Consider the following 9,856-nt stretch of genomic DNA (forward strand, 5'->3'; position numbering starts at 1 on the left):
TCCTACCAGCATGGATCCAGACCAGCCTGCGCCTCCGCGCATTCTGGTCAGGATCCATGCTGTTCGCTAACGGTTTCTCTTGCAATAGGCTTTGAAAGCGAACAGCATGGATCCTGACCAGACTGCGCGGATGCTGGTCGCAATTGCACTATGTTGGTTTTCTCATGGTGCGGCTCAATTATGTAAAAATATCAGGTCCATGTAACCCCGGTGAAAATGTGTTATAATCCGTTAACTGATGTGTCAGATAATGTTGATAAAATAACTTGAATTAAATATGATAACATCATTCACTCCTATATATTGTGATTAAGTTTATATGATTCATTAACGCGACATAAGTCAATAGACAATACTGAATGCGAAATCATCAATGTAATTTTGTTTGTTATAACATGCATATATACATGACTAGAGAGTTGTTATACGCTTAAACAATGCAATATACTCTCAACTAACATCTTAACTCACACCATGGAACAGTGGACACCTACTCTGAGGAAGTGCAGGCGTTGGATGGGAGGTATTTTGTTCGTGTCAACGTTGTGGTTTACCTCCCAGAGTGGATTTATCTTACTCAGTGTATTGTATTTACCGGGTTTCTTGTTTGGGCTCCCGTCTGCCCAGTGGATCTTTGATACGCTTACCAGCTTTTGGTTTGCCTTCGCTGTTGGCATATATGAACTTATTTATGGTGTGAAAATCGTGATTCAAGGGGACGTTAGAAAACTTAGTAAAAACAGATGTTCTTTAATCATCATGAATCACCGGACACGGCTAGACTGGTTATTATATTTCTCTGTACAGGCGAGATACGGATCTCTGAGACGGTTTAAAATAGCTCTCAAGGACGAGATTCGGCACGTGCCTGGGGCAGGGTGGGCAATGCAAGCAACCCAGTTTCTGTTCCTGAAGAGGAAATGGCAAATTGACAAAAACCGTGTAGACATTACCTTGAAAAAGTTCAAACAGAATTCTTTACCACCTCAGCTACTGTTCTTTCCAGAAGGTACGGATTTCAGGGGAATGAGTCGCCAGAAGAGCAGAGATTACGCAAAGAAGAATGAACTAGAGGACTATGAATATGTACTTCATCCTAGGACGCTAGGGTTCACTTCAGTTGTTAATAACATGAAAGAGTACAACAACCTTGATCAGATTGTAGATGCCACTGTGTCTTACCCTCGCACCATGCTGCAGAATGAGACAGAGCTCGTCACGGGGAAAATACCGCGAGAAGTTGTCTTCACCATACATTGCTATGACTTAGATCAAGTGCCGACCGAAAATGAGCCGAAGTTGATCAGATGGTTGGAGGACCGCTGGCAGGAGAAAGAAGAATTCTTGAGGTGTTTCTATGAAAACAAGGAATACAGCGACAGTAACGGATACACAAAAGAACAAAATATCGAAATAGAAAGGGACACAAAATTGTATTTGGTCGGTGCAATTTTATTCTGGGCATTACTTATTGTTTTTACGTTATATTATTTAATGTTTTCGTACGGTTTTCGTATGGTATATGGGACAACATTTATGATGTGTATACTTCTGAGCACTTGTGTAGGGTTTGATACACTGTTCAGCAACATATAGTTGGACGTTCTGGTCTAATGTCTACAACATTGTTATAAGGGAATTTAGAGATATTTATCAAATTGCTTTTATACTTTGCTTTCTTTAATTGGGTCGGCTTCGTTTACTCTTGTAGTCGAATGTATCTGTATTACTGTTGAAATGTTACATTGAATTAATTTGACAAAATCATTCTACGTAATGTTTTCTGTATACTATAAATAAATAAATAGATCTCCCGCGTTGAACGGGTGAAACCGGTTATTTATTTCTTTGTTTTTATTGATTTTTAAATGTTTATAGACAATATTAAAATGTAAAGACTTGAGCATCTTTCTCCACATCTTTTTTCCTATATATATATATTAGGTTACATGTTTTTCAATTTGTTATATATATCATAGAGAAGTGCATCTGGTATTTTCACAGTGAAGCAGTCAATTTCAATGGCAAGAAACTATTAAATTGGTGCAACATAGTTAAAACCAGAAATAATACAAAAATGCTTGTTTAACAGAATTTTTCACCGATTATCATATTCTTACAGTTTCTCTCGTGATTACGCCAGCTTCTAGTGATATTAAACAACTATCCTCTATATTTGTTCTATGTTGTTTGTACACAACATATAGATCGTGTAACAATAACTGTTAATCAGCTGTGATGAATACAAAGGCCACTTCAATATTGTGAAGTAAGTATTTATGTGTAGATCAGAGCTTAAGTGTTGGGGTCATAAAACATCACGGTTATCAAACACCAACAGTAACCAGTATTCTGTACTTTTATTATTTCCGTCACAAACTTCAAGAAAGTTCGGATCAGAAGTTCAACAGGGAAGTTTATCCAAGTTTTTCTAAAACGTGACGAAAACATAAAATACTCGCAGTCTTTCTGCAATAAGGAACTTTGAGAAAATGTATTTGGTATATGATGGAAGACAAATTATCAATTGTATCCAATTGCCGAATTGCGCGTAGAAGGTATTTTGTCGTTTAATATAATGGTTCTCAGAGGTAGGGTATAACATGTGGAACGGCAATTTCTTTCTGGTCTGGTTCCAGTGCTCCCCGCACCCCCCCCCCCCCCCCCCCCCCCTCATTTTTATTTCACGAATCTGGAACTTCGCCGCACGCCCTACGCAATAATAACCTCGTTTAAAATGTGGAGTCGAGCTCGAAAACTCGATGATTAGTGAGGTGGGGCAGCGAACATGGCGAAAACTAGACGAAAATAGTTCGCTCAGAGACCCCGTCATTATGTCTCTTAGGTTTCGACTTTCGGACGCACTTCCGGTAATCAGCGTGTGTTCGTCCCGCACCCACGCTGTTTTGCAAGTTTTCGCCCTGCACCCTACCGTCTTTAATCTCGACTTTTGCCTGTCCTCTTTCTAACGATTCATTAGCACAAAGAGATGCGCAGTAGCCGCTATCTAAGGAGGTGTTTTTTTCTGTAACCATCCATCCATACTAGCGTTAAAATTAGTTTGAAAATTATAAAAATAATAAAAACGATAATAATAATAATGATAATACTACTACTAATAATAAAGGTAAATTAAAAAGGATGCAGATAACTGTTGGCCTAATCAAATTGTTCTATAATGTTATCTCATTTAATAGGACTAATCATTATATGTCAACTATCCAGGTCGCATTACAAAGTACATATGTACCACGGGACATAGAATATAATATATAATTTTTTTTTCTTGTTTTCCAGGGATTTTTTTAAAATTTTCATTAACATCCTTACTAAATCCTAAACTGACTTATGCATATGATCGCTTGTAATATACAATTAAATACAGCATAGCCAGAATCCCTGACGTTGATACTCTCGCCCTATCAGAGTCGGGTACCAACCAATATCTCGCGATTTTGCAGAGGTTATACTAAGAAAAATATTCGTTTCCCTACACTATTCCAAGTTCGCGGAGCAAAAAAAGACACTAATTCGCAAAAAGACGCTAATTCGCGTTCTTTTCTGCGACCTCTATAATAATTGTGATTTCGCAGCGCGCTCCCGCCACTTAATATTAGACTATTTTAATGTCGTGGTGTTTGGGCTCTATGGGGTTATCCGGAATACCATAGGAATAACAAAATTTAAGACGTTTAAATCGCGGGGGCGATAGTCGAGATTTATGAAAAAAGAGGTGGGAACGCGGGGCGAAACTCACTAAACAGAAGGTCGCGGGACGAAAACACGCTAATTTACGGGGCCACTAGGCAGAAAGGCGAGATACTGTTGAATTCGTGGAGAGAAAAGATAAGTATTCTGTTTACGTCCAGCTTTTGCTGCGCGACACCGCCGTTTGGGTTCTAAAATCTTAATTTAAGCAAGATTTTGCCATGCAGTCCCTCTAATTCGAGTTTTCGCTTCGCACCAGGACATTTAAACGTTTTCGCTTGACGAGGTCGCAGAGTATATATATATATGTACTAGCACGTTCATGCATGCGTGTGTGCGCGCGCGCTATATTTATATCATATAACATTATGTCATTATTGGGTTTTGCTTTAAATGACACAGACAGGCCCCTGGTGCCCCTTTCGGGCATAAGTTATTCATGCACGAGCAGGAACCTGGATTCAACCACCGGCGTTACATTATTTCTCTTGCTGGGTTTCGTGCGATGAGGGATTAAATGACCTTTTAATACAACTCGGTCGCTGTAGCCCGTTTTCTGCGACTTTTGTTAAGTAATATTGCGTATTCTTATTTATACTTAACCAAATTTTGTTCATATAAGGTCAACGGCATTTCGGTTACAGTTGACGTTAGTGGCCTAAATATAAACGATGATAATCACGAATTACGAAATGTAATATTTATGATATGTATGATTATGTAACAACTAGATAACCTATAATTATGCGCATGGAACGACAATCGGAGAAGTTAAGAGTTTTCATGTATGTCCAGTTAAATAATTCATTGTGGCTGCTCGTACTATTACACGTCTCCCTATTACTCATGATCACATGCCCAGGTGGCTGCATATGCGGTTGCATGGTTGTGCGTTTCTAATGGATATGGATATATGGCCGATTTTCAAGGCCCCTTGTTCCTCCTTGCTGCATGTCCGGTTACCGGGTTTTATATTCCCTGTGGCTGCATGTCCTATTACTTGGTTATCTATGCCTCATGGCTACATGCCAGCATAATGTCCGTTTCCTATTCTTCGTTGCTAAATTGTCCGTTTAGATGGTTTTCCTTTCCTGAAAGTTGCATGTCCTGTTACATTATGCCATATGCCACTTGACTATATGCGTGGTTACTTCTAAATCGTGGCTGCATGTCTGATTGAACGATTTTTCTGTATGTTCGGTAACATGGTTTCCTGATTTTCATGGCTAATTTTTCTGGTTACATGGTTCCCTTTGCTCCGTGGCTGCATGTTCGGTGACACGATTCCCTGGGCCTCTTGACTGCTTGTCTAATTACTTTGTTCTCTTTTTCTTGTGGCTGCATGTTCGGTTACAGCATGGTTCGCTGGTCCTTGTTGCTACTTGTTCGGCGACTTTTTTTCTTCATTTTTCTTGTGGCTTCATGTGTTCGGCTGTATGGTTCCCTAGTCCTTGTGGCTGCTTGTCCACTGACTTTGTTATTCGTACTTGTCGTGGCCGCATGATCGGTACATGAAAATTAGAGCGAATCACTTTGTATAACATTATTATAATCTTTTAATGATGGATTACCAACTGAAACATGGTATTATTAACATAACATAACGTAGCGTAGCATAGCCTAGCCTAGCCTAGCCTAGCCTAGCCTAGCCTAGCCTAGCCTAACACAACACAACACAACACAACATAACATAACATAACTTTATTAACATCCTGTCAAGTTTCGGTGGTAACACTAAAAGTAACATATTTTTAATAGAAAATGATTTGCACTCGCTAAACCAGAAAATAACAGCAGCACCGCATGGTTTTAGTTCTTTACCGTGTCAGAGCACATAATGCATGCAGAATTCATTTTATATAGTATACCCTTTTTGTTGATTTTTTTTTTGAATTTTGTGCCAATATACCTAACACATATTTAATCAATTAAAACGTACAAATAAGAAATGTCAGCACTGCGCTGACTACGTTATGATTACATACTATAACATTGATTTAATAGTAGACTCCGTAACCTTCTGATACAGATAACGGACTTAAAGCCGGATAGTTGAAGGCATTGAAATTTGGTGTGTGCATTTGTACAAAATGTGTTAACATGATGTTTCTGCATAAATCTGATTCATTCAGGCCCGGGTCCAGAAATATTTGACTGGGATGGGGGGGGGGGGTGTCACCAGTCCAGAACGAAGACGTCACCGCCGAGGCGCATAGCGCCGACAACGGGTAGGTACGGGAGCGGAGACGTCTGCCCATGTTAGGAGGGTCAGGGAGATCTCTTCCCTGGAAATTTTCAAAATACGGGTAAAAAATGGTGATCTCTGGTGCATTTTTAGGTATAAATGTTTAGGTAATGGAGGGGTTACTCCCCTCTTGATATCAGGGGGCTCTCTCCCTGGATTTTTTTGAAATATAGGTATAAAAGGGGGGTAGCCCCTTCGGTCCGGCCCTGGATCCGGGGGCGTGTCATTGACTGAAGATAAAACATTAAACAATTACTTTCTCAGTCATTCATCATAATATTACAATATTACAAAGTCTATCTTTTGTTGAAAGTCATTTTCTAGAATGTTTTGTTTGATTATATTTCTTATTATTTTTTCATATCAAGACAGTTCGTTCAAAGAACATTGTAATGATCAGAGAGATAGACTGATATAAACGTTTCTATGACCAGCAATAGAAGATTAAAACCCTATTGGAATACAATGATTGGACTGTCAGAAAAGCGAATTTAATTTAAATCAGAATGTTTTTCGGTTCATCCTGATTTTCTGTCAGCCGTATGTAAATTTGTAGCTACGTAAAAATATCGAATAGCACTATAAGCGTATACATACTTCATTAAAATATTTATTTAGCATAGCAAATATATTACTAGACTAAAGACTGATTATAAATATGTTTCTACATTTCCCCTTTTTTGTCTAGTTCCATTTCTTGAGACAAAGGCCAGTCTATTTTAGATATTTTCACTGAGGAATGATGTTAAAATTATCAGTCTAGTACAATCCGAGATGATATTAAATTACCGTACCTCATGTTACCCTGCTGACCATAAATCTGTTTACCTAGGTGATTTTTAATAGTGGTAACCGTAGAACCCTTCTCGTCTAGAATAAACTATTTTGCTACTTTGGAAATCTTGATGGGTCATCTTGCAAAATATTTATTTACAATAATATGTTTATTTTATTTAAAGGATTCTTTTTGAATCAGTAAAATTCTGAAACTGTAGAATGAATTTTAAAAGTTTCTTACAGCACATCTTAAAAGATATGTAGCTGCACATGTATTACATTATGGAGATGATTTTATACTGTGTGCGTACGTACTATGTGCGCTGATGTTTTTGTACTAGTACGTGCACCGTATAAATGTCTGCCAAAAACGAAATCTTTTCGATTGTGTTGAATGAGTAACCCTCCCTCTCATCTTAACGGGGTTATATTGTAGACATCGGATTAAAATACCATTAAATAAAGTGTGAGGGAGTTCTGATATATGAGAAAGTTGTTCATCAACTAAAATTCTACCATCTATTTGTTACAGGGATAGCGCGAACGCAGTCCCCACACCAATAAATTGCGTACCCGAGTAACCCACATTTGGGGCTATCGCAGGCGTCAGCCCAACCGAAGTGCAATGGAAGGGCCTCTTCCTGGGGAAACCGCCTTGCTGATCACGGTGTTCCCTGTACCAGGTAAGTATGCTTTCTAGAGATAACTGGAGGTTTATAAATCAACCAGGTTATTTTACAAGATAAGGTATAAAAATAGCATATCACTTATCCCAATATAAAGCATGTGTATTAATTCAAATTACCAACATTACTTCATTTTATTTGCGCATATTCAATCTCTACAATTTATAAAACTTTTTTTAAGAAGAAAAAAATGAAGCTTACAATGTTTTTGGTAAAATTCTATATTAACAATTTTGATAACGTTTATTATAGCATTTTTCCGAACATGGTTACTTCCCTTCCATTGAGTGCACATATCATACAATTTCAATGCGGAAAAATCGATGGATTTTCTCATCACTGCTTGTCATTCAAAAGTTGTCATTACATAATCGCAGGCATATGTTCACAACTTTTACCAAGATATTAAAAAAATTAACAAACGTAGGGAAAAGTAGCGCTTTTATACTGTCGTACTGGCGGAATAGGTGACGTCATGCTTTAAAGGCAAAGAAAATTTCCTATATAAGTGACCCCCCCCCCCCCCCCCCCCCAAATACCAGACTTTTTAATCCCCAATATACAAGATCCTGTCTGGTCCAGTCTGATAAGGGTCCATAAAACCCCTGTAGACTTGACATGTAGCCTTATTATTGTCAGAGAATCATAAATTTTATTGCCTACAGATAAATTGGTTATTTCCTGTGTTTTGCATTTTATTGATTGAATTGCTGTTTTTTTTTTTTTTTCAGAATATACACAAAATTATTCTAATTGATAATATACTAATTTTGATTGCTCAGTCATGTTGATTGAGTAATGTCCTGGCCAATTAAATTATAACTCTTATAGCAAAGCAATTCTCACTCCTTAACAATAAAATAATTATTTAAAACTCAAAAACTCAATAAGAGAAATTACAAGTTTGTTTATTCAATGATTATGATCTTCTTATCAAAGATAACAAAATAAAACCAGAAAAAAATGATAATTGCTGGATTTTATTAGAAATTAAAGAAGCGTTCAGTTGCACTTTTAATAGATATAAAAGGAATATGGACAGAAGGATTTTATATATTAAAATGCATAATTCCCCTTGTGTTGTATAAATAACGTTTCTTTTATGTTTAATAAAATCCAGCAATAAAGATATATCATTGTTCAAAATACACATAATTTGTTATTTCTAAAAGCTATGTGCCTGAATGCATTTTTTATATTTTTGATAAAAAAAACCAGCAATAATGAGATGTAATTGTTAAAAAACTTGATTTATTAAAAATATGATAAAAACACTGTTGTATCTTATCACTTTGTTTATTTAGCCCTAATTCAATCAAGCTTTCTAAACTCGTTATAAAGGTGAGAACTGATTTGCTATAAAGGTGAGAAATATCACCTGCAATTTATTTACTGCACAGTAGCTATACAGTAGCTTATTATGATAAACAGAAGCAAGGCTATCAATGGTCAAGACTTGTGTATTGGCCCTTACTGCCAATACGCAGACCTTATCATCCCCATAGGCCACATACCAGGCATACCAGAATCAGTGTCTTTAAAGGCCTAGATTTTGGCAGTGGGCCAAGGGATTTTTGTCTTCACCAGCACAGTTGGGGGCTAATGACTATCACAGTATGACTCCAATAAACAAGGGTCATTGTTTATTGGAGAGTCAGTCTACCATAACAAGTGTATCTATTAGTGAAAAGGGGAAAAGATGTAATTTATTGTAAATTAATGAATAATTGATAACTTTTAAAGTTATACTAGTTTTTTTGGCATTTCTATGTAAAGAAAAATATTTGTTGACCAAACACAATTATAAAATAATCAGAAACTTATTTTCACAATAATGAAATAATGAGAAACTTACTTAAAGAAACATGCAAGTTTTATTTTTTCAAATTCTGTCTGGAGAATTGTGATATTTCTGAAAAATGTGACTTTCACTCATCTAAAGCTTGCAGAATACTGTAAATAACATTTGTATAAACTGAAAACAGAATGTGAATTTCAAAGTTACAAAGCAAAGCATGATAAAAGTCCCTTTAGGCAACATACTGAAAATGAAAATCGAGTATAGATGGAACACAATTTTATATTCAAATAATGTTGATTACATGAATACATGAAAATCAATTTCCAAATCGAAAAATATTGTTTATCAGCACAAAGAACTCAGGAAGTTTTCACTGTACTTGTGTTTTATTATCATTATTATTTTCAATATTATTACTGTATCTTTTATCATCCTATATGTAATATAATAATAATAATAATAATAATATACTAATGATAATATAATAATAATTATTATGATTATTTCTATTATTATTATTTTCATTATTATAACATTAAAGTGATAGTTATTTTCATCTACAAAATATCAAAATAATAATTATTATAATTATTATGAAGAAAAATTAACTTCTTTCAACTCCACTACACACATCTTCAT

The 9,856-nt window shown here is 36.1% G+C and overlaps 1 protein-coding gene and 1 non-coding gene across 2 annotated transcripts; one reads left to right on the forward strand and one right to left on the reverse strand.

The window, feature by feature from the left end:
- Positions 1-474: 474 nt before the first annotated feature.
- On the forward strand, positions 475-1,596 carry LOC123565350 (lysocardiolipin acyltransferase 1-like). The gene has a single exon (XM_045359216.2). The coding sequence runs from the start codon at positions 475-477 to the stop codon at positions 1,594-1,596; it is 1,122 nt and encodes a 373-aa protein (XP_045215151.2).
- Positions 1,597-7,258: 5,662 nt separating this feature from the next.
- LOC123523274 (U1 spliceosomal RNA) lies at positions 7,259-7,421 on the reverse strand. Its single transcript, XR_006681068.2, has one exon. It is a non-coding gene; the product is annotated as a U1 spliceosomal RNA (small nuclear RNA).
- Positions 7,422-9,856: the final 2,435 nt, after the last annotated feature.

This window comes from Mercenaria mercenaria, chromosome 8 (genome assembly GCF_021730395.1).
Source record: "Mercenaria mercenaria strain notata chromosome 8, MADL_Memer_1, whole genome shotgun sequence".
NCBI lineage: Eukaryota > Metazoa > Mollusca > Bivalvia > Venerida > Veneridae > Mercenaria > Mercenaria mercenaria.

Excerpts from the sequence above, each read along its gene's own strand:
- LOC123565350 (XM_045359216.2), top strand. The coding sequence starts at position 475 with ATGGAACAGTGGACACCTACTCTGAGGAAGTGCAGGCGTTGGATGGGA.